The sequence below is a fragment of the Micropterus salmoides genome, unplaced genomic scaffold (assembly GCF_014851395.1).
Source record: "Micropterus salmoides isolate LMB-PRFRI ecotype aquatic unplaced genomic scaffold, ASM1485139v1 Ms_hic_scaffold_8, whole genome shotgun sequence".
Taxonomy (NCBI): domain Eukaryota; kingdom Metazoa; phylum Chordata; class Actinopteri; order Centrarchiformes; family Centrarchidae; genus Micropterus; species Micropterus salmoides.
Genome location: NW_024044570.1, coordinates 6,283,853 through 6,308,704, shown reverse-complemented (window position 1 = coordinate 6,308,704; position 24,852 = coordinate 6,283,853). Strand labels below are relative to the sequence as shown.

Genomic DNA, 24,852 nt, shown 5'->3' with positions numbered 1-24,852 from the left:
AAACTCACATGTATGTGAAACATCTAATATCTTTCACAGACATTTTCCACATACATCATTTGCAAACATCAAGCCACCTGTGCACCGGCAACCCTCCAGTGAAACAATGCTAATCTTAGCACACTGCGCATCACATACATCCTGAAACTATAGTCTATTACTAGAATAACCAAAAACCTTGGGTACAAACATTCTGTTTCCATTAGTCTGTAATTGAGTATTAGTTAGAAAATTGCATTCTGGGGAAATGCAACCATCCAAATTCGAGTACTGAGTCATTAGTTAGTCACAAAGCTAAAATGAGCCGGAACAATTTTCTGAAGAAGAGCATAGACAAACCAGATTAACCAAATGAGCCAGACCAAATAGCTTGATTAAATAGACAGGCAAGATAGATTGATAAGCAAATATTTACACAAAGACACTTTATTAATCCATGGGGTGGCTTAGGAAAAAAAAATATATATATAAAAAAAATAAAGAGTTCAATTTATCTTTTCAGAGAGAGGCAGTGTCTCTGCATACTTGAATTTCGATGACTTGTCAAAGCCCTGGCCTCTATATCTGGAGCCTTGCTGCTATTGTTAGCTCAGAGCTGGCTTCACAGAGGGTAACAAGGCTTAACTGGGGCTCTCCACCCAATTGCCAAGACCCCATCTCCCTAACAAGCCTCAAACAAAAGAGTCGACACCCCTGTCCCAAACGAGACTACCTCCCTCCCCTCCTCCACTTCTCCTGTTCAAACCATCAGGGAGTAAATATCACCACCAGCTGATGCTGAGGAGGAGCGAGGGGTTTGTAAGCAAGGGGGAGCGCCAAGGGAATGCTAGTCGTTACTCAAAAGGAGGTGCTACGACTAGCTGCTAATTGGGTGAGGATTATGTGTGTTGTGAATCAGCCTAATGCCTTGGAAGAACAAATTTAGGGATGTTGTAAAGGGAGTGACACACTAAGCAGTGTCTGCAGGATTAAGAAGAGTTTAAAATGTATATGGCAATTAAGAATTGCAAATGATGACATTAATTTCTGAAACTTTCCGAAATCTTGAATCTGACATTCAGACATTAAACAATTAGCAGGTCTCACTTTTGACTGTCGGCCTTTCACCCCGCCTTTGAGTGTGGTCATTCAGGACAAGATGTCATTCACACTAGTTCTTCAAGTATAAGTCACCAGGGCACACCAAAAAAATTTTTATCAGAAAAGTGCATGAAGTTCCACAAATTCACACTTGGACATTTCTTCCCTTTTGAATCCAGGACAGGGATCTGAAATAGCAAACTTTTAAGCTGCAGACATTTTCAGTTTCAAAATCCTATTTAGGGGTTGTACCAGAACAGGTTTACACGGTTTCCTTTTGAAAACATTATATTTTTTCGTCATACTGCACATTGCTGCAGCTCCTCTTTTCACCATGTGTGTTGAAGGCTTCGTTTTAGCTATGTAGTGATACATCTTACCTCTACAAGATCTTTGTTGGGAGTTGCACATGCATGTCAGACTAGCCGCTTGGCGAGCATTATGACACGCCTTCTGATGTGATGTCACAGGGATCAAAGGTAAGGGCTGGACTACAAACAAGTTGTGTTCAGGCAGTTCAGAGCGGAGTTTTCTGTGGGAGATGGGAACTCCCTTTGGGGTGGAGCATATTGAAGTGGTTAACCTTCCTTACCTAGTGTGCAATGATAACCACAGAGTGCCATCCATATGTATAAGCTCATTCTGCCATCATCTACAGAGTGAAATAATAATGATATTAAATTGAAACTCTTTAGGTAAGGTACCTTGGAGGCACCCCAGATAGCACTGGTGCTCCCTGGAACAGAGATCCCACACTTACCGCTTAATGAAATATTTAAATAAAGCGTACAAGCAGAATTTCTCTTTAAAGGTCTGTCCTTACATCTGAAAAGCTGCAGTAACGAGGTATCAGCTAGCAGCACGGCAGAATAAAGCAGCCTATTCAGCTACTGTGGAGAATTGGGGATGAGAGTAGAAGGAAGCGAAGGAGGAGGCCTGAGGACTATTTTAAGAGAAGGAAATTTCAGCACCATAGTTTGTGACCTTCCTTCCAAATTCAGCCTCACAACACAACGTCAACACCACTTTGGCAGCATGTTTACCCACAAAACCTAACAAGTACAGTGTTTCTTCGTCACTGTTGGGTGCTGTTGGGGTGTGGGAGGGGCTTCCTCCAACTTCATGACTGATTCATGGAGGAGGAGATGAGGGAGTGGGGGTGTCTTCATTATGCCCATAAACCGATTCAGAGTGTGTTACGTATAACTGCCTGCCTGCCTTCAGCTTGCCTAAGACCTCATGGATAATTCAACAACTTACTCACAGAAGAACGACAAGAGTGGAGGGGATAAAGATAGCACGGACAATCTGGGTGAAATTCACTCTACCCAGCAACCAGAAGATCCCTCTAAGAAATAATTTATCCCTGCCTGACGGGTTCGTACCCTGTTGTTGACAATTAAGGTACAACAGTACACTTACTGGTGACCTGGTGATTTATTCTGTGCTAAAGAGGGTAAACTGTTGTTTTGTGGTGGCTGCTTTTCCTTTTCGCACAAAACCTCTCAAGGTCAAAGTGGCCTTGCCTAGCCTTGTTTTCAAACAAACATCTATGATGGGAGCCCTGAACAACCCAACCACATACATCCAAGTCTGGTTTCCCATCATCCTGGGCTACGTCCACACTGATGCAGATGGAACTGAACTGAACCTGTTTTAGCCTTAAATGGCACTTTATAGATGCTCTTTAAATCAAAAATACAGGTCTCAATATGTAGTATGGAAGGAGAAAATTAAGTTTTTTGAAAATGACAACATGGCTTTCACAGACATGGTGTAGTAAAAATGTTATGACATCTCCAACTCTCGCTTTTGTTTGGGGGGATTTTCTTGTTGTGTTGTCATTATAGTGTGAACTATAATCAAAATACAAGACACAGTGAAATCAGATCCCATGGCTTGGTAAATGTCATGCCTCCGCTCATCTGGAACAAAAGGTAAACATAAAATATATGATGTATGGCGTATTATCTTTTAAACATGTTTAACACTAGTGCATTGAGCACCTTTTGTAAAAATGTATTTTTTATTTCCATCTATACCCAAACTAGGGTAACAAAATCATTTTGCTATCGTTACCCAGCATGAGTGAAAGTTCCATAATAAGTGGTCATAATCAGGCCGAAACTCAAACTGCAATAAAAAGTGACATATTGTACACTCACATTTGACGGACGGAAGCAAAACACACACACTAAACCACAGCCCGAAAATCTATTTAACCAGCTTTCCTGTCAAAACAGACCACTTCCTACCCTCTCCCTTCCTTCTTCTATACCTTCCTATCCTCATCTGTGTGTGTTTAAAAGGCTCCATTTGGCACACAACTAGATCATCTCTGTTATTATTACAGAGTTCACGGACAGGACACACACACACACACACACACACGCATGCACAAATTCACACGGTATTTTCTTTTCTGTTACTCACCCACATTCATTCTGCCAGCCTCTCATCCAAACACTTTCACACATCCATATTCCTCTACACAGAGGGAGAGAGAGTGAGAGCAATGGGACAGGGCCAAAGCAGACATCTGGCTGCCCAGTTAATCATGGTCACATAATCCTAAAGAGACCTGGAACAAACACACACTTGTATACACACATAGTCAACCAAACAATCCAAAACAGATATGACATACCAGAAAATGGGAATTAAGTTCACACACACAACATACACACGCTGGTATTCCCATCTTCCAAATTCAAATAATGCACAAGCATACACCAAAAACATTAACGCACACAGAAAAGCATACAATTTTCTCTTTCCCACATCGTCCTCTGGAGAACGTCAACCAGAGATTTGAGTCATGTGTAAACAAAGTGTGGTCAAAGACAAGAAATCTCTCTTCCAAACTGGCATGTCTTATTTTTATTTACCTTTGTTTAATTTGACTACTGATCTACAGCAATTAAAATGAACTTAATTATAAACAAGTTCATAAATTATGTATTTTGTAAAATGTAACTGATTTGTAGCCTGGTCGCTGTGGCTACATGACTAAAGATTGTGATGTTGGTTTCTCTGTTGGTCCCATTGAAGCTATTACTTTCACGTCCACAGGGAATAAATCCTAATAATTTTGGTTATCCCCTGACTTTCCTGTAGCACCACCACCAGAGATCCCTTAAAAGACTGAATTAAAATCCTGCTAGCCTCAGCTGCACTTAGAGATTAATGCTCTAAGTGTAACATACTAACCAGTATGGGATTAATGTTGACAGGGAACTTATGTGTGAGTCAAACAACATCTGGATCTTCAAGAAATTAATATTCTGTATGTCTATCTCAGAGACATTAAATTCCGTCATTGGCACCCTGTGCCCCCTATCTGTTTCTAACCCGAAAACTACGTTTTGTCTTGTAAATTTACAAAAGTAATCGACATTGCTGATAAACGGAAATCCGTTGATTTGCATAACGCATGTCGGTGCATTGCAATGAAGGGCTGAAGCGCCTACGAGTACGACCACCCAACAACATACATTTGAAGCAAAATCATCCAAGTTCTTGCCTGTACCAGTACCAAGATGAAAACAGACACAAGAAATGTTCACCTTATTTATTTATGTGGCAATTTGCAACCTTGAAAAATATCAATATTCGATACCACGGGGGAAAATTGACATTGATTAAATTACTGAATATAATTACTGAATTACCTTGTCAACGTATCTTAGTAAGTAAAGTTAGTAGTACTGTGTGTTAAGCAGAGCTGCATCGGTTTATTTTACTTCCGACCTAGTATTTCCTATCAACTGAAAACTCTGCTGTCTGAGATTCCTCAGGTCTGATAGCTCTGAGGCAGATTAGATTAGTTTTGACAATTATAAATGTCTGTTAGGCAAACAGGACAGCTATCTTATCAACAACAGTTTACTGGGCCATCTTGTTTAATACTTTAGTGTTGTTGACAGGAGTGACGTCTCCAACTTCTCCAGGTTCTTTATAGAGGACTTTCATATGGGCTTGCTTGAATCTTGAATCTAACTATTGGCCTAACAATTATAATGTGTGCCCCCATCGGAACTTGCAGAGTATTTGTTGGTCATACAGACTTCAATAGAGTTTCCACTGACATGAAGGTTAAAAGCTGACAACATCCTTTTGGGAATTAAATATTCAATTGACTTCAATGTACAAATGATGTTTTAAGAACAGCACTGATAGCTAGACTAATGACAATTTAGTTGAAATGAAATTTCAAAGCTGGAATTGTCTTTCACTCCAAACTCCTTGGTCTCTTACCCTTTTCTGGCGGCTCTCGGCAGCGGCCAGTTGGGCTGACATGCGTTCCTGCATCTTCCTGCAGTGGGCCATGACAGCCTCCAGAACAGAGATGGGGCTGGAGCCCAGGGGCCGCCGCTCCTTGTCTCCTCCTGGGACCCCGCACTCAAAGTCCCTCTGAAGTGCCAGGAAGGGGTCGGTCAGGCTGTAGTGACCGTATCGCTCTTGGAGGAACACCTCCTTCCTCTGAGCCTGAAGAAAAAAGAAAAGGGGAGAAAATATTATTTAACTTGTTTACTATATGGATAAAAAAAAAGATTGATGATTTTGTCTCCAGACCCCGATTTGGTCTTGAATATTAAAGTATCAACACATTAAACTGGAATGTTCGTGTTTATACACTTCTTACGTTTTTAAACTAAGATCAATCTTTATCACTTTTTTTCTAACTTTCTCTAATTGTTTAATTTTTCTTGTGATTTGACAGTTTAACAAGGAAAAGTATCTCTTCAGCTGAACTGCTCACAACTAATTAAGACACAAAACTTGTGATGAGAAATGACAAAAGATACATCACTGCGTTTAAAGTCCCATAAAAAACTTGCTTTCAGTATTTAAATATTAATGACTAACTAAACAACAAAAAGTTAAAGTTAGGAAAAAAACATCCTTAAAAATTACTAATTAAAAAGATTAAACTCTTCCTTTTCCCAACTCAAAGTCGCTAACTTCCAACCAGTGACAGGAGCACAGACTCATGTAAAACAACCACAACTATTTTAACTTTGACAGAGATGTGCGTTCATGTATGATCTCGTCACTTGTAGTAAGACAGCATTTAAGAAGTGTGTTTTCGGGCCCTTTAAGGAGCTCAAAAAGGTTGGGAGCCACTGAACTACAAATACTTGCACACAAATATGTGGTATACTAACCAAAAGTAATTACATTTCAGTTTCTCCACTTTCTCAAGCCATTCCACGGCTTCAGCTCAAGATGTCTGCAGGCTGTCATAATAATCCTAATTCAGTTCATGTCCTGAACAGTTGCAGTGAGTGCGTATGTTGACATCAAACAACAGTTAATGAGAGAGCAAGCACATATTTATGGTTATTATAAGGATCTAATGATGGTACTAATTTAAGTCCACGCAGCATCAGCACCTATCAACGTCGAGACCCAAACCCCCTTTCCTACTCAGTGGTTCAGGAGGAAGTCCAGTCCATCAGGCCGTGGACCCTGAACCCCCCACCACACACACCCCTGTGTGCCCGCCTGCCTGACTCCACAACCACTCAACACTGCAGCAGGCCCGGCTGCTCTCAGGTTACACAGACAGACGGAGATGGTAGATTAAGTTCTCTGAGCTGGTGAGAAGCATGATTATGGGAAAATGTCGATCTGGGTATCACAGACCAGACCAGGTATTGCAGTTTTCATACTAGGACTCAACTTAGCACCTTTTGTGGATAATTTAACTACATGATCCTCGACTGACTGCAAAACTTCACTGTGGCTGAGAAATTCTTCAACAGCACAGCTGCCTTCTCTAATGTTTATCATTCATCTTCTAGCTTCGACTTCCAAGAGAATGTAAATAAAATGATGTTCAGCAGATGAATCGGAAGCCCAAGATGAAAAGCTTTCCAAACAGCATATGAGGGCAACGTTAAATGTTAATAATGCTTCGGGCCAAAAAACAAAGAAAACAGCAACACTAAATGTATCATCTGTCAGAGATCAATGCGCTTACCAAATATCAGACAAATCTGCACAGACCTTTTTGTGGTGGAAAATAAAACTTAATCCAAACTTTCTTGTGTATTCATATGCCTTTTGGAATAACTACCATTGTTTAGAGCCTTTTAGGTTAGATTTTATACATTCCCACTGCACCATTAAACTTAAAGCAGATATAAAACAGCTCTGTGACAGTGACATACACTGGCTGCACACAAAGCAGTGGCATCATTACTCATGCAAACCTTTCCTCCTGTTCCTTAGATGATTGAATGTTTACATGCGAGTGAAACTTTGAATCATTCCCATGTGGCGACATTCAGCAGGTGCGACACCACTAAAATTAAAATGTGACAAAGATAACCGTAGACGCATTGGATGTACTCTGGTCTAGAATCAGGTTTGTATGTACAGTATGTTTTAATTATTCTCCTTTGTATTTATTCACTACCCAACTATTTGTTATGTACAATTTACTTACAGTAAAGCAACTGTAGATAAAGGTTGGTGGTGAAAGATGTGAATTATTTTGACCTTCAGTTGGAAGGTACCCCAAGTTAGTTTTAACATTTTCACTGCCTGTCCACCTCCCAAATTTTCCAATGTCCCAGCCAGGTTTCTAGATAGGTGCTCACCCTAAACAGCCGGAGGGATCATTTCATCAGATCCTGTGATTAGTAAATAGGATAAAGCCACTGTAAAGTCCTGCGTTATCCTACTACTGCTGCTCCAAGCATAAGCTGGCCCTGAGCACACTTCGGTCACATTAGCCTCATCAAACCTGCTCTTAATCATTCTGACCACAACCAGATGACCACTCGCAATAATCCAACTGTCAAATAATACCCAACCAAAACCCACTTGGCTGCAGTACAGCAGCTGCAAAGACACCAAAGTCTCTGACCATACGTGGTGGTAAGAGAGTTATAACTCTCTGAAACATCCTGTGAGGGTAATAAATCAGGATCACTTCCCATACATTTAAAATGGAGATGAAGTACTAATATAAAAAGGTAAATCAATAACAAAAACCATCAGAGCTGGTTTAGCTAATTTTTAAAATCTATAAAATCTTTCAGTCGAGTCACTTGTCAAGGCCAAACACGTATTTGATCTTTAAGCAGCGTTCTCTTTCACAATGTCAACTGCAGGCATGGATGAAACAGTTTTAGAAGATTTTCATTAAAATACTTATGATTCATATCCATCAGCAGCAGAAGGTTGGTGAAGGAGGAATATTTAATAACCGGGCGAGAGACATTTAAATGAAATGTGGAGGCGAGAAAAAGACAAAGAGCCATGAGTGTGAGAGACTGAAGAACAGACAGCAGGGATAAAGAGGAACGAACGGCGAGAAGGTGTTGCAAGATGCTTTGCCAAAGAAGGAGATGGAGTTTGGAGAGTCAAACGACACACACACACACACACACATAAAGAGTACGGAGGATTGATGGTGAATCCCAAGAAGACAGAGGGCAGCTCACGATACTGATGGCCTTCTGTGAGCAGGCCAAGATAAACACACCACAGAAGAAAGGTGTGCGTGTGTGACAGAGACAAACAATGGAGAAAGTTATTCTGAAGATGTGAAGTTGTGGAAAGATTGGAAAGACAGCAATTAAATTGAAAGCTGAAATGTATATCCAAATATATCTAATAAACACACACACACACACACACACACACCTTTCTCTGTGGTGTGTTTATATTGGCCTTGTCCCCGCACTTCTGCTCACAGTCAATCATTAATCACTTTAGAAACGTTTTAAACTGAACCAGCAGTTGTTACCGGCACTAATTAGAAACACGAAGAACCCAACTAGCGCGGCAAATAACCGACAGATTGCTACATCAATTAATCATTTGGCCTATAAAATGCGAAGAGTACTGAAAAGTGCCGGCTACAGTTTACTAAAGCCTAAGTCGATGTCTTCAAATAACTTGTTTTGTCTTTCAAAACCCTGAAATTATTGATTAAGTATCAAGTAAAACAAAGAAAACCCCATAATCCTCTCAACTGAGAAGCTGGATGCATGGAGGTTGTGGTTTTTGCTGGGAAAACTGACTAACAATTGTTCGATTATTAAAATAGTTTCAGCTCTGAACCCAACAGACAGATGACTCAACTCTGAAGCTGACATACACAGAAGGCACCGTCAACCATCTGAAGGGAATCCTCTGTAAAAGTAAATAATCGGGGGGCGACACAAGGCCATCTTTAAACTGCCCCTCACCTCCCAGGATCTTCCTGTAAATATTTACATAGCAGCAGAGACCATTACAGCTCTCAGTCAGCCAGCTGCTGCTCTTCACTCCCACATCTTCAAACTCATCAGATTTAAGGTGTTTGGCTGTTTTAAGTGTATTCCTGAGTGAGTAAGTCATAGAGAAGAAAAAGACATTTTCTACAGGTCTTAACTCAACTTCATCCTTGTCTGCTCCAGCTTTTTTTCCCATTTTTTCCCGGAGGTGTTACATCTTTAAAGTTATTCTCTCTGATTATTAGCCTTGTATTTTATTATTGTTTATTTTATCAATTTAGTGTTTCACTGTGCCAAATCAATCCAATGTAGAACAGAAAAATGTACTTTTAACTCAGAGATGCAAGTTTTTAAAGCGTATCGAATTATGTTATCTACTTTTTCGCTGTCTTCAGAAACAAGTCAGTGTCTTTGTTTAGATTTCAAAAGAGTGGTCTAATACACCAGCAATGATATTTAGTTTTCATGCTGCATACTTTTAATTGTTGAGTTTTTCTTTTGTAAAGATATTCAAATTTGAAAGGAGGAATGCAACCCAGAGTTTAACTTTTATTCTCGCTGACACTAAAATAAACTTCACCAATATTAAAGCAACAATTTCTCATACATTTACAAGTTATTCTTTCCCCAAATTCAGCATGGCAAGTTTCTCTTTGTATGGAGCTATGGAAAGCTTTGTCAGCATTTCCTGGTAGTGAGGCTCAGGGTCATGGGTCACCTTATTACAGAGTCTGGGTTAGAGCGAAATCTTTGAGATCTCATCAGCTGTCGAACGCTAAGCTTCCCTGAGGCTCTACCGATCCCATAGATCAGCTGCTCGTCAGGGGAAAGCCACATTATTCAGGAGAGCTTGCAGTATAGCTTTTGTAGGGTGATACTGATGTTTTTCTACTCAAGCTTCCAAAAGAAAACATTTCCTCTAGAACTCTTTTGTTGCAATCATTCTGAAAAGTTGACGTGTGCCTAAGATCAGATAAAGACAAAAGGAGCCATATAATCCTAAACACCGTCAATCACTTATAATTTTATTAAGACAAAATCTCAAAAAAAAAAAAAATTCTCACAATCTTCATCAGTGAATAAATCCATTCACTGATGCTTGAGATAGTCAGGACGTTTCCATAACAACTCTGGGGGGGGGGACTGGACAAATCGTCCTTTAGTTATGTTGGCAAACTACTGTTTTCAAGGTTAGGATTGAATGCTCAAATCACCATTGATGAATATCACATTCATTCACATTTTGGATCACCACATCTGGAAACCAGCATCTTGACTACTACATCTGTCTGTACTAAGCGTTCGATATAAGCTACAAGTGTCATATGAAATGACAGAATGGCCTGCAGCCCGTGGTTTGCCCTTCAAACTGTGCATCACTTAGACTGATTTAGAGATAGCTGCACTTAAAGGATACCCCAACGCCAAGATGTTAGATTTCTATAGCTCAGATATTTCTGATGGTTCAGTTAGGCAGAAAGGCAGGTAAACTCAGATTTATAAGTGAGGGGATTTAAGTTCAACATGTCCACGTTTCAGTTTTACAGTGTGAACCGCAGCCAACTGAGGCCTCCCAGCAATCACTATTAATAAAGTTTAAATAAGATGTTTATCTAGTGGTTTGGTGGGAGTAGTGTATTAACAAGATAGGCAATAGCAAAACTATAGTATTTACAAGTGCAGCAGTGTTGAGGGCTCAGTATTATTAGCATCAACCTTTACAGGCATGCTGCACTCAGTGGGTGAGAGGGTTCAGGGAACACAGCCAGAAAAAAATGGGAGTTTGCCTTAGAGAGACAGAGATGGATCACCGTAGGAGGAGATGGAAGAAAGTGAAAGACAGACAAGAGGCTGAGAAATGCTGCCAGAAAGGACAGTATACAACAAAGAAAAAAATAAAAGGAAAAAAAAATAAAGAGAGACAGACAAGAGCAGTGAAGCAGAAAAAAACCTAGCAACTGGGGCACAGACAGGCCCTCAGCATAAAAAAGCAGAGGGGTACTCCAAACTTTACATGGCGGAGAAAAGAGCAGCATGTATTCAAGTGTCTCATTTAACTCCTTTCATGATTGTGTGAATGTCAAGTCAGTGGCCATCTGCCAATCCAGCTGATGCAAAAATAATCAGGTCAAACAGAGGAGCCGTTGATGTCCGGAAAAATACACAAGCAAACATTAGATCGCAAGAGAAGGATGTGCTGGAGGGTGCTTGATTGAAGTGTGTGATGCTCAAGATGCAGCTCAGTTCAGTATCATACAGCAGAGGGTTTCAGAAAGAGCTGAAGAATTTGGGAAAACCTCGAAACACGGGACAGTAAACCCCCAGGAGAGGCAGAGTGAATGAGAAAGACTCTCCTCTTTCAATAGCCGACATCTTGATTGATCATGAGTGGTAAACTGCCAAAAAAGTGTTCACAATCAGCTGGCTATGCTTAAAATAATGAAAGCCAAAATAATTAAGAAATTAGACAAGAAGAAGAAACTCCTGCTTAATGTTGTATTCAAAAATGTCCCTCCTGATGTCCCGTGGGAAGCATAAAGACAAGTCGTAATTTGAGATCCACTCAGTCTAATAGGTGTCCTGTTCCAAACGAATGAATCACACCTTGACATCAGTTCCCTGCTTCTCTCTGCCAGACGGCTGTTCATCACAGCAGTTCTTTTTTCCCCCCAATGAGTCAAATGTACAGAACTCTTGGTGACATTGGTTGTAAATGTCATTAAAGTGCACATGGTGATGCGTCATCCAGGTCATGGTATATCTAGTCCAGTTGCCTTTGACTTCACTGACAAAGGCAGCTGGACATTTAGCTTTACAGCTATGTTATAACCAGTATGATTCACTGATTTAAGAATTAGTACATTGCCAGAAAATTGACAGCAATTTCAATAACTTTTAAGCAAAAAAAAAGAAAAAAAAAAAGAAGTTTTATATCCTTGTAAACTACATATTTTTGGAGTTTTGGACTGCAGTTTAACATTACAAAAGCAATTAAATTACTTTAAAAAAAATAGATATGATAATGCAAAAATATTTATTAGTTGCAGCCTTGGTTAATCCTCAAAACAGCAACCAAAAAGCCATTATAAATACACAAAAGACATCAAGACCCCTGTGAGACTGGTGCCTGTGAAAATATTGTTCTGTTGCTGGATGCAGACTAATGTAATAACGCTGGAATGCAATTCTAACTTGTGTTATTGTGACAATATCAAAAGAGACAGAAAGTAAAATAAGCACAAAATGACGCATACGGTACCAACAACGCTTTTCTGTTCTGTAAACTTGAACAAAAAAATAAATAATAATAATAAAAATTTCAGCATGATGACCTCCAGCAACTGTACTGGAAACATTTTAACGCATTTAAAAAAAACAAACAAACATACATTTTGAGTATTGACTTAATTTTGTCATTACATTAGATTAAATATTGTGTGTGCAATCATCCAACAGTGCAGGCAGCAGCAGTCCAGCAGTGCGATGAAACAACCTCCCATGAAGGGAGCACCACAGATTATGTTGGAAACTTATGGAATAAGCAAAGAGCCTTGAGGTGCAGAATCACAGCTACTATAACCAAGTGTTTTTCATAAGTGGTGCCAGTCTCCTGCCGTGGGGATCATAATCAACACTTTCTGTCAGTCGCTGTGCTGCCGGTTACGGCTGCGCTTGCCGGGAGGAATGTCCCATCAATATATCAACCTTTCCCTCTGCGGGTTCTTGTTTCAGCCACACAGGGTCGGGTCAGTGTGACGAGGCTGTCAACTACATCCTGTTCAGTCCAACCTCTGCCTTCAAGCAGAAGCCACTCTTACATTTGTCCCTTTTTGTAATGTCTTGTGACTGATGCGTGTGCGGCAGCATTGGCTCAGCGCCTTGCTCAAGGACACTTGGCATTTAAACTGTTCAAGTGCTGTTTTTCAGGTTATTCCTTATAATTTGCTTTGCGAGAGATTTTTTACTAGAGTTGTTTTTATTTATTTTTCCATAACGTAGACGGCCAAATATACTCAAAATTATGAATAATATAGATATTGTGGGATAGAAGGGTCACGTGTGATTTTACAGAAATACATTGTTTTTTTGCTTAAAGAGGTGGTATTATGGATTTAGGCTTTTTCCCCTCTCCTTTATTGAGTTATATATCTTTTTTGTGCATGTACTAGGTTTACAAAATGAAAAAGCCCAAAGTCCAGCACAAAGGGAGTTGAATGGAAGCTGTTTACCGTCTTTTCGCTGAGCCACCTTTCTCTGCTTCTGATTGGCAAGTAGTCCTTAACTAGGAACTGCGCATGTGCAACTCCCAACAAAGATCATTTAGAGACAAGATGTATCACTCCATAGCTAAAACGAAGCCTTCAACTCACAGGGTGAAAAGAGGAGCTGCAGCAATGTGCAGTATGACAAAAAAATGTTTTTTTAATGAAAATTAAACCATGTAAACCTGTTAAGCCTAAAAGTAACGTTGTATTGCAAGTACAATTTGTGTTTGTGTTAATTTCCTTAGTTCATGTATACAATTTAAGGTAGAAAGTGGACTTAATGAGAAAGGATTGATGTTATACATTTGTTTGAAACTGAGAATAAAAGACAGTTTAAAGACCACAGAAGTAAAGTTACTTTGTTGTGGTCTTAATATGATCTGGAAAGCAATCATTTAGAATCAAAAGTCTGAGACGTGAATGAACATTTTTGTATCAGTGGCATCAACAAAGAAAACTGAAACTAAAAATTCCTACAGAATCTGTGAGTGAATTTCCACCACATCCCCCAAACTGTGCAGATTAGAGCTGGGCGATATGGAAATCAGTATTTCAATGAAATATTAATTTACATAAAAATGTATACAAAATGTACGCAAAATCCAGCAGAGTCAAACAGATGCTCATAACAATGATCTGTGATCCACTGTGCATTGCATCAGACCTTGCAGTTGAAAATCCCCAACAGAGAAAGTGCATAATCTGCTTAGTCTAACATATACAGGGGAAAATTCAGTGTTCCCTCTATTTTTGCTGAATTTACAGACTTCCACTTTGCCTTGAGCCTTCTTTCACCTTTTCACAAACACAAATGTGTGCTATTACGACCAAGAAATTTCGGAGTACAAATGTGAGAAATTACACCTACAAGCATCAAGAACTCTGCAGCTTCTCTGCATGATAACTGACCTGATTTCTGTTGCACTCCTGAGGTGCCTCCTCATTGAACCAATCTTGATTAGATTTTCTAGGTCAGATCAGTGACAAGCTAACAAACAGCATTGAGCAAGAAGAGAATTAGGACTCCAGATTGGCTGAGGATGTGGAGGGGTGATCTTTTTGGATCAATTTGTGGTCTCTGGAGATATGGAAGCCTCCAAAACATTGGCGGACTCTCTCTCTCTCTCTGTATGCCAGCAAGGGGTGGATAGTCCCTCGGGATGCAATGACCCTGGGGATGTTGGCAGCAATCCGGAGGCCATCTGTCATTCACACACGTACACACACCAATTAACGCATGTTCGCTTCAACGCGCATCCTTCTAAATTATCATTGAGCTGTATTTGAAAACGACATTTAAACACAATAAACTGTTGAACATAAAACAATCTTCAGACACTTAAGAACTGTAGGTGACACCTTGTCAATCCTAAGAGCTGAAGCTAAAAAAAAGGTCCACTCTGTAGGCTACTTTAACTTGTTTAAAACTCAATAAAGATCTTGAAAAAAATAAATAAATAAAAGAGGTCATCAGCTACAACCGCAAGTCTCCTCGACAAAAGTCACAGCAATTAACAAACACAGAAAAACCTCCAGACAAACACGGGAGTGTTGGAGCTTTCATATGAAGACCTGACCTTTTAAGTGTCAGAAATTGTGAAAAACTGCCATCGTAATTTCCAGGAGCTCAAAGTGCCATTTGTAAAATGCTTGTTTTGTCCATCCGACAGTTCAGGTTGTCTAACTGTAAAGTATTTTGAATTGTTGCTAAAAAGTAATATACATTAGGGCTGGACCTTAATATTCGAATATTCCATCGAATATTCATTCAATTTTGGTATTCGAATATTGATTTTTTCCCCCCGCACGGCTGACCTCCGTCCACAGCAGTGAACTTAACGCTCCAGTTCACATCAAAGGGAAAACAAAAAGAAGCCCTCAGCCCTGTTAGCACTTTAAACTGAGTGATGACAATGGCAGTGTTGCAGTTATGGGGTTTAAGAACATTTAGTAGGCTATAAAAAAAAAGTTAAAAGCAAATTTTTGTTGTTACTTTCCGCTACCGGAAACTGTGCTCATCCCGTCTGCTCTCTCTGGACCCCCGCCCGGTTAATATATTCCTGTGATCTGTTGTGGACCTGCTCAACTCAGCCTCTCACCCTCTGGACTCTCAGCTACGGTTCCCTCCTGCTCTGCACTGCACCAACCTGGTTCTGCAGCATCTTCCAGTCTGCCTCGTTCCTCCCTGGCTCAATTTCCGATCACGTCGACCGTGAAATAAATATTCCTCTTTTATCTAACTCCAATATAATTATCTAGCCTACATATAAATAAAGAAACAAAAGGATCTCTCTCTTCCAAACACGCATACACAGTCGTGACCGCCGTTCGTTATCTCTCCCCCGTCAGGTTTCTCACTCATGTCATTGCCAGAACTTTTTCTTCCTTCTGTTGTTGTGCTTTAATCTATGAAATACATAGCTATATCTCGTGAAATTACAGCCTGCTTACAGCTGGTGTAACGCAAACCGGTAACCCTCCACCCCGCGGCGCCATCAAAGCTTCGATTATTTGCTTCGAAGTTCAAAAAATATATATACATACAAGAAAAGAAAAAACAGTGTAATTATTGATAAGAACATTGGAAACTTCCATATTCAGGCTGGCTGTGTGCTACAACTTGAGCCCTATTTTTTTAGCCGTTTACATTTTTGCAAAATTGGCGCCAACAAAAGTATGCTGAATTAGACGTTCTAGCAGTTTGCAATGTACCCATGGATGCAGAGACAACTATCACTGGATTACTTAGTGATACTGAAGAAAGCTTTAAAAATATTCACTTTCAAATTCTAAGTTATATGACCATCTCTCTTTCTTCGAGTTGTAACTCTGAGAAGGAGTACAAATTTTGACGCAATTTACGAGAATCGGGCGCCAATTGCAATTTTAATTGCCTCCCTAAGTTGCCACATCTTCTGAGCAAACTCCAACTGCTGACTGTGTTGGTGAACAGGCCAAATCAGCAGGTCAAAGTACAATAACTATGTTGTAGTTGTTTTTAGAACACCTGCACGCACCCGTCTCTCTCCTCACACAGTATCTTTGCATCGCACCTCTCAGCCTAAGAATGAGCAGCAAGGATCTTAAAGTAAAAAACCCTAACATTACTTTGTGCTCATGTGTCAACAGGGGCCCAGCTGCTCATTTTAACCCCAGGGTCCACAAGCAGGTTAGTCTGGCCATATATATCATCTCTTTGTATGGTAATATTGAGTTATTCCCCAGCTTTTCTTTGTATATGATTTTAGTATTTCAGTGTTTTAGTGTATACATAACAGTGCAAGGCACTGTGAGGCATCAGTCACATTTTAACACAGCCAGATCATATACATTTCATATGTATGCAGAGTTTCGATGGTTACATCCCAGCAGTGAGTGAGAGAGAGCATCTGACACTATGACCTGCAATCACGAGGGATTTCACTGTGCTGGAGGGATCGTTATGAGCAAAAGGGTTTGAATGACAAAGAGAAACAGATAACAGAGCGTGAGCTACGGTATGGACGGGGGGGGGAGGTATTGGACGTACAGTGTAAATTAGATTGAGATAAAAGAGACGAACGGAGGTTCAGAGGGGGAAACAGGAAGAAAAGGCTCGGAGAGACTGTAAGAGAGAGCGGTGGATGAATCGACGGAGAGAGAAAGGGAGGATGAAAGGGAAAGATGAGAAAAGGCGAGAACCAGCAGAACAGACGATTACCGCCTCCTCTGCCAGGCTGCGTTCACTCACAGCTACGTCTCCTCAGAGTTTCCAAACGCGTTGACTTGGTTCAAACTGTCAGCTAGCCTGAATGGCATCATCGTTTTATCACCTAAAACTTGCCAAAACAAAGATCCTGTTTCATTTAATCTTGTGCGAGTGGCAGCGGCCTAAATGTTAAAGTTGGGAATTCCTGGCTGGACATAGTGTTCACACAACTGTGGGGCCTTTTATTATCCTTTTGATTGATTCATGGATTGATTATATATTCTGATGAACAAATCATTTTTTTGAGTCAGAAAAGTAAAATGTTAATCCTGAACAGCGCAATGTGACATCTTAACGTTGGTTGTTCTGTCAAGACCAACAGTCTAAAACCTAAAGATACTTGAGAAACTGTCACATGTGAATATGTGGTATATTTGCTTGATAAACAAGTTACACAACAAATTAATTGATTGCTAAAAAAAATAAAAATCAACCACAAGATGTGAAAATGCAGGATGTCCTTAAGTTTAAGACCACATTAACCCTATAGTACTACTTTACTGTATTCTACTACTTTGTCATGATGCTCACTTTTTTCTATTACACCAAACTGACTTAAGTGGTCAAAAAATCCTGGCCTGGCCTTAGATTAAACAGGATGGAAAAAAAACTGTATGTGCCATATTGACATACAGTCAAAAGAGAGCATCCTCTCAATGGCAATGGAAAAATGGTATTGATGGACCCCCAGCAATGGGCGTGTCGCAGAGTCTCAGGTGCTAAGTTTTAGCACTCAGTATGGCTTTCTACAACAGGCTAGCTTAGGAAATTCAGTTTCAAGACACAAATGATTTTTGTTGGAATATGTGAATCTTCTTATACAGAAGTGTAGCCAACAGTTGGACGTTTTTTCTGAAAGAAAGAAAAAAGGATTGATTTTCTTTCATACTTGTGGTCGTACTGTACAAACTACAACCTCAGTGCCTGCTTGTGGCGTCACGTCTGCAAACTTGATTCCCCACTAGTGGAAGCGATTCCAAAATCCATCAGTCATTTATCAGTCTCTGTGGTTGGTTGAGGCAGGGGGGCTGGTTTGTTGTGTTGCCCCCGGGGCATCAGTGCTGTCAGCAGAGGCACACAGCTGACATCACTCTGACATCAGTGAGGAACCAGGCCATTCTTATATAACCAACCCAACAACAGCACAGGAATAGATAGCTTCTGGTGTTTCCAGCTGTAATTCAGCTTTGGAGACCAACAACGTGGAAGTTATGTGTTTTCATAACAATTTCTTAGCAGGTGCTAAGACAGAACTGTGAAAAAAAAAATGTTTGTTTTCCCTTTTCTGGCTATTGTACTTAGAATAAAGATGGTAGTTAGTGAGAATTTCATTTTACCAGATGGTTGCTGCACTGCTGCATCACCTGTGATATTTAATAGTTAGGAAAATGGCATTTGTTCTTTATTTCTTTTAGCAAAGAAAGTGGGTCACTTAAAAAGATGTGACAATCTAACCATAAAATTGAACTGTTCTATTTCAAAGTGAGAAGCAGCCACATCTCCTCAAGCTGATGGGTGTTAGAGCTGAAATTATTAAGCCATTGCAGATAGATAGAAAATTAATTGCCACATATAAACCAGTAATTTTTCAAGCAGAAATACAAAACATTCTCTGGTTCTAGCATGTGGTGATTTACTGCTTTTCTCTGTTTTCTGTCATTGTAAACCAAATAACTTTAGGTTTTGGATGGTTTTTTTTACCATTTCTGCCACTTTACAAACAAAACCCAAGTGTGATTAATGGAGAAAAGCATAGACGGATTAAATGAAAATAATAATTAGTTGCAGCCCTAATCAATTTGTTCCAGCCTTTCACTTGAGCTATAACAAATTTACACTATTTTTTCTTTTTCTTCTTTTAGACCCATTTCATCCAAATTCAGCTGGACAGCTGGTCTGATATCTTTTGAAACTTGGGGTTCTTCACTAAAATTTAAAATAACTTCTGTGGGGTTTAACAGTGTTTGGCTGTAAAAGTTTCACGAAACATCGGTGAGGTTTAAGGAGTTTGTCAAGAACAGGGTCTGTTGAAAGGTGTGAAACTCCAAATCTAAAGAAATTGGATTTGTTTTCAAAGGGAGGAGACGCAGCATCTTCCCAACAGATCATCCTTCACATTTACTGGTAAGGTGTTAATATGCAGACTAGAGGCTGAAGGAGAGCTTACATGGTGATATTTTTACCCAGAGTCCTACGGGGTGGCATCTTTATCCACTCATGTTTAATGAGCTCAGCTGATAACCTCAATGAAAGTTTGATGAAGCCCCAGATACTGTATACACACACACACACACACACACAGTAAACCCATACATTCACAGGTTGCGGCTGAGTTATCTGCTGCGTGAAAAAGTTGCTTACGATCTAAGGATAAGTAATTCTCATGTGAATGAGCACAGAGACCCACTTTATACTCTCATGTGATGTTTCATCTCTGCACACACTAATGCCTGGTGCACACTAGAGGATTTTCAAATCTTGACCGATTTTTGAAAACATGGAATACCACAGATATAACGGCAGATTTAACCGATTTTTAATATTTTAATCCACACTACAGGATTTTCTAATTGTAAATCTGCCCAATCATCCTCTAGAGTGGGGCCAGCATACATCTCTCTCTCCCTCATACACACAGTAACCAATGAAAATCACAATTCAACATTCCCAAGACTTCCTAACCCTGCCATCCGTAAATCTCTCTCTCACACAAATAAAAATGAATTTTAATTTTTTTAAGGGCGTCTGTCTTATGGTAGCGGTCTTTAATTGTCTGCTAGAATGGGTGCCATAGCTTGACTAAGCTCATATTTAAAATAATAGCTCCAAAATTTTGGGAAATACGATTATGTGCTATGTCTGAGTGAGATGAGAAGATTAATAACAACTTTGTCCTTGAGTGTGGAGATAAAGCCTTTTAGCTTAGCTTATCAAGACTGGAATCAGGGGAAAACAGCTAGCCTGGTTCTGTCCAAAACACTATGAGATGTTATTTACTGAAGATTAAAGATGTTGTTAGTATATGTATACAGTTTAGCCCTGTTCTGGGCGTTACACTAAGCTAGGCTAAATGTGTCCCAATTACAGCTTCATACTGAACACACAGGCATAGAATTGATATTGATCTTCTCATCTCACTCCCAGAATGAAAGTGAATAAGTGTATTTCTCAAATGGTTAAGTAATCCTTTAACACTGATGCATGAAGCTGTTCGCGTTGGCACTGGCATCAAATATTTTCAAACAATACTCAGATCTACTTATTAAGGTCGACGGTAACAGTAAATACAAAAAGACAGTAAAATTTAACAGCTTAATTGAAAATTCAATTAGAAAAGCTGTCAATAAAAGCCCAACTACAACAGAAAATATATGTAATCTTACCTGCAATTATGAACTATAAGAGTTAAATAAGGACTTTAAGTCTTTTTATGCATAGCTGCAGTTCAGGCACTACAACCCCCCCCCCACAAAGACACAAAGACACAACACACGCATAGCCACATTTAGATTCCATACACTTTTCAATCCCTTAGCTATATGCAAATGCTGTTTGTAAATGCAATAAATAAAACTTCAGACAAAAACATACTGAGGCAAACGCTTCAGAGCAACATACATTTTAGTTATTGTACATACAAACACACACAGAGCATGACTTGCAGCTGTGTGGCTGTGCTGCTCAGTAGTGTCAGCTCCTTGCAGCCTATTTTTATCCTTAATGCCACAGTAAACCAACACAGGCCTGCTGCTTGATTAAACCTCATAGTCCCTGTGGGCAGAAGCACAAAAAGCCCCACCAACATCTGATATAGGGCCGCAAGTGTGTTTATTACTTACTGTGTGTGTGTGTGTGTGTGTGTGTGTGTGTGTGTGTGTCTGAGTTTGTGGTGCAGTCATGCGCATGCATATCACTTATATCTTTTCTGATTAAATGTGTGTCAGCACTTTATTTCCGGCTGATTTAACCCCATGCTGGCAAAAAAAAAAATCCTGCAAGTAAAAATAAAAACGCACACACTGACATAATCACACAACTTTAAGCTGCGGTTAACCCCTGCTAGCACAGATACACATACAGAAACATGCAAATACACACAGTAATTGTTTAAAACCAATGTGGCTAGTTTGTGGATAAATACAAAATGAAAAAGGTACTAGACAGGAGTCACACACACACACACACACACACACCCCTCAGTACATGTAAACACTCGCACACTGAACCTGAATGTGTGTTTAAACACCGGCTTGGCAAGGGAGACGAGATGAAAAAGGCAGAGGTACAAGCCAAAGGGCTGGTATCCAACAGCTCCTCTGATATCACACATCAGTTAAAAATCACAGAGCTCAGCAACCCTGGACACCTGACCACACACACACACACACACACACACACTCACAAACAAAGACAAATATAGACAGAAAAACAACACCATGATGCTCCAGTCAGGAAATCAAATTGTTTTTCAAAAGACCACAGCAGCCAGTAAGTGCTGAAGTTTCATAATTTTACCAGAAACAACACTTTTAGACATCTGAATGATGGGTTACCTGCCAAAGTGGCTGGTAGGGAAGAGAAAATGCCACAGCCGCAAACAAACTCTTTTCACAGAACATTTTGGTTTTGGCTGGTGGTCACTTTTCACCCTGGGAAAGACTGCTGTGTGTTCAAAACACTGAGGTGTTTTCCCCAAGCCATTACAGGAGGGCGGGGCAACAAACAACTTTTTAAGTACAGATCAAAATCTGTGTATAAAAGCAAATATCACCAGAAATGCTTGGTTAGACTTGTGGTATTCTAATAAATTAAGATTTCAGTCCTAGTTTGAAGATTTGGTGACACACCTAGTTACTGATGGTAACAGCAAGTGCGATTTAATAGTACAGGTCTCAGAATTCAGGGAGCAGCAAAACAAACTACTGTTGTTTTAATAAAGAAGTCAGGCAGTAATTGATCTTTTTGTGAGAAACCATGATCTGATTTTATGCTGCATATTACATGAGTCTGCAAACAGCAGTGGAAGGAGTTAGTCACCACACTGAGAAGTTGGAGGTGTGCAGCCTGTTGCCTTCAGCTCTTCATCCAACAGCTCGCTCTGGCTGCTCCTTCTTAACTCCTTCCCACCTTGACTTTGATACTTCTGACTTTTTCGAACAATTTTTGGAAAAGAAAATTACATTATGCATTCCGGTACAATTACTCACTTCAAAGGAGGAAGCTGTTCAAAGACTTGAGAGCAGCTGGTGAAACTGTTTTTACTCTGCATACTTAACCTGGATACGTTCTCTGTGCAAAGCGGAAACAGAGACCGTTTTGTATTTTGGCTTGAAAAATTACTCAACCCAACAATAGCACAGGATTCAATCGATTCATAATTTAAGTCAAGACAAATTCTTGGGCTTCTTTACAAATTGTTTTGATATAATATTTCCTGAATTAGTTTATTAACTCACAGCAACAACAGTGACCTCAAGACTCTGAAAATAATTTCTTTTCACATCTTTCCTTTGTGCCTCAACCACAGGTATTTAATCAACACACAATTGCTGTGATAAAACTGCTTGCTTTCAAGCGTACTCAATCGTTGCTCACCACAGAGCAGTAAGTCGCTATGGATAAAAAGTCTGATAAACCTTAAATGCAAATATGCAAATGCAGAGAGGCCAACATTGGAAACAAAATCAAAAGAAAAGATTTTAGAATAACTATGCAGTACGAAAAAAAAGATGGATATGGAAGGGGTTCATTCCCTCGCAGCTATCAGCCATGATATGTCTGCAGCGATGGGTGTGGGCTGCCGCTGAAGTTCACAGTGACAAACAGCCCCAAGCAGACACCAACTTCACAGACTCTCATGTGGACTGACAGGATTATCTACCAGCCTTTTGCATTTCAGCCATTTCACTGCTTTTATTTAAAGTGACTCACAAGGAAGAGGAAGGAAGGAATTTAGATTATTGGCTCAGAAGTTTCTAGTTCCTAGGACTTTAGGAATTAAATAAAGGCAGTCGAACCAACGGGTATTAGGCTGCCCATTAAACATAGTCAATGCGTTGGAGAAAAGAGCAGCAGTGTATCAAGGGCTGAAGGCTGAGATAATGACTGAAATCCCAGCGACACTTTGAACTAAATGTCTCCATAGCAGTCTGCCCACTCAGATAAATTAAGCAGGTTGTGAGTGTGGGCACTCACATGACATATTGCTTTGGTAGAACATTTTCACTTTTATACACATGAACACATTCGCAGGAGTTCATGAGGCGCCAACTTTACGAGTTTGTTTCTCTGAAGATTGTCAGCCAGTGTTCACCAGATCTGTTTTCCTGATCTGTAAAATGTGATTGGCATCAATTCTCACCCAATTCTTCCATGTGCAACATGGTAAGTAACAGTAAGCAACGACATGGTGTTACAGCTGACTGCACTTAAGTGGCACAATTTGGTGGTTGACCATTTGTGAACTCCTACCCAGCATGTGCACTTAAAGATAGATTGAGCTTTAACCTTTTTAACAGCAAGATTTTCTCTGGGTTTTGGTGTCCCAATCATGAAAAAGAGACCAGCCCATTACTTCTTCATACCACCGCATGTTCATTAGATGACTGTTTCCCTTCCAGCTGAGCAGAAATGTCACACATACAGGAAATATTCAACCAATACTGTTGTGCACAGTAGAATATGCTTCAATTACTAGATTACAGACAGTACAAGAGTCACAGTGATGCTCCCTGCAACGCTGACATGACCATGTGAAATAAAGAGGTACAAGGACAAGGAACAAGAGCAAGAACAGCAGTGGAGAAAGGTAGATGCGATTCTTTATTCTAAGATAAGAGGTTATTAAGAGTCAGGGAGGAGAGAGTAGGGGAGATAAAGCGTGCAGACAGGGGAACATTTTTTAGCTTCAGGCGAGGTCACTCTCCAATTCTGTTGTAATGTCAAAGGGCTCAAAATTTTTGTTGGACAACAAAAAAAAAAAAAAGGTTTGGCAGCACAAAAGGAGAGAAAAACAAAGAAATGAATGAAAGAGAGAAGACACTTCTCCTTAAAACCTCTCCATTACACATCAGCGGAATATTTCAGCATTTGTACAAGGGGAGACACAATAGTCACGTCTGCACAAAATAATGCAATCAGTACAAAATCTCTGGAGTGATCACATTTTATTGCAACTAAGTCAGAGAGATTTGGAGTATTTGTGCAGCTTGACACCTTATTAAAACAATATAATGGAATTTAATTAAACAATTTTTTTTTAAACTATGACACCTTCAAAATGACCACAGAGATTAATAACCATTGAAGGAGTTTCAGAAATATTAACTTTTACATTGGCAGTTCTTTATGCGGGCCTAATTGTAATTTCCAAAAGGTAGGATTTACTGACTTTAGACCAGTGGTTCCCAAACTGGGGGTCCCGACAACAAATGATAGGGTCACATGCAAATTTTACCTCTTCAGGCACCCAGTGTCAAGGGGTCACAAGCAAAAAAAGATTTGGGAACCACCATTTTCAACTGCA

At 39.8% G+C, this 24,852-nt stretch overlaps 1 protein-coding gene across 1 annotated transcript in view; it reads right to left on the bottom strand.

The window, feature by feature from the left end:
• cttnbp2 (cortactin binding protein 2) overlaps positions 1-24,852 on the bottom strand; it is a 93,155-nt gene that overhangs the window by 40,846 nt on the left and 27,457 nt on the right. The window contains exon 3 of the mRNA XM_038706031.1: positions 5,338-5,568. Within this exon, the coding sequence (XP_038561959.1) occupies positions 5,338-5,568 (231 nt within the window). The remainder of the gene's footprint in view (positions 1-5,337; positions 5,569-24,852) is intronic.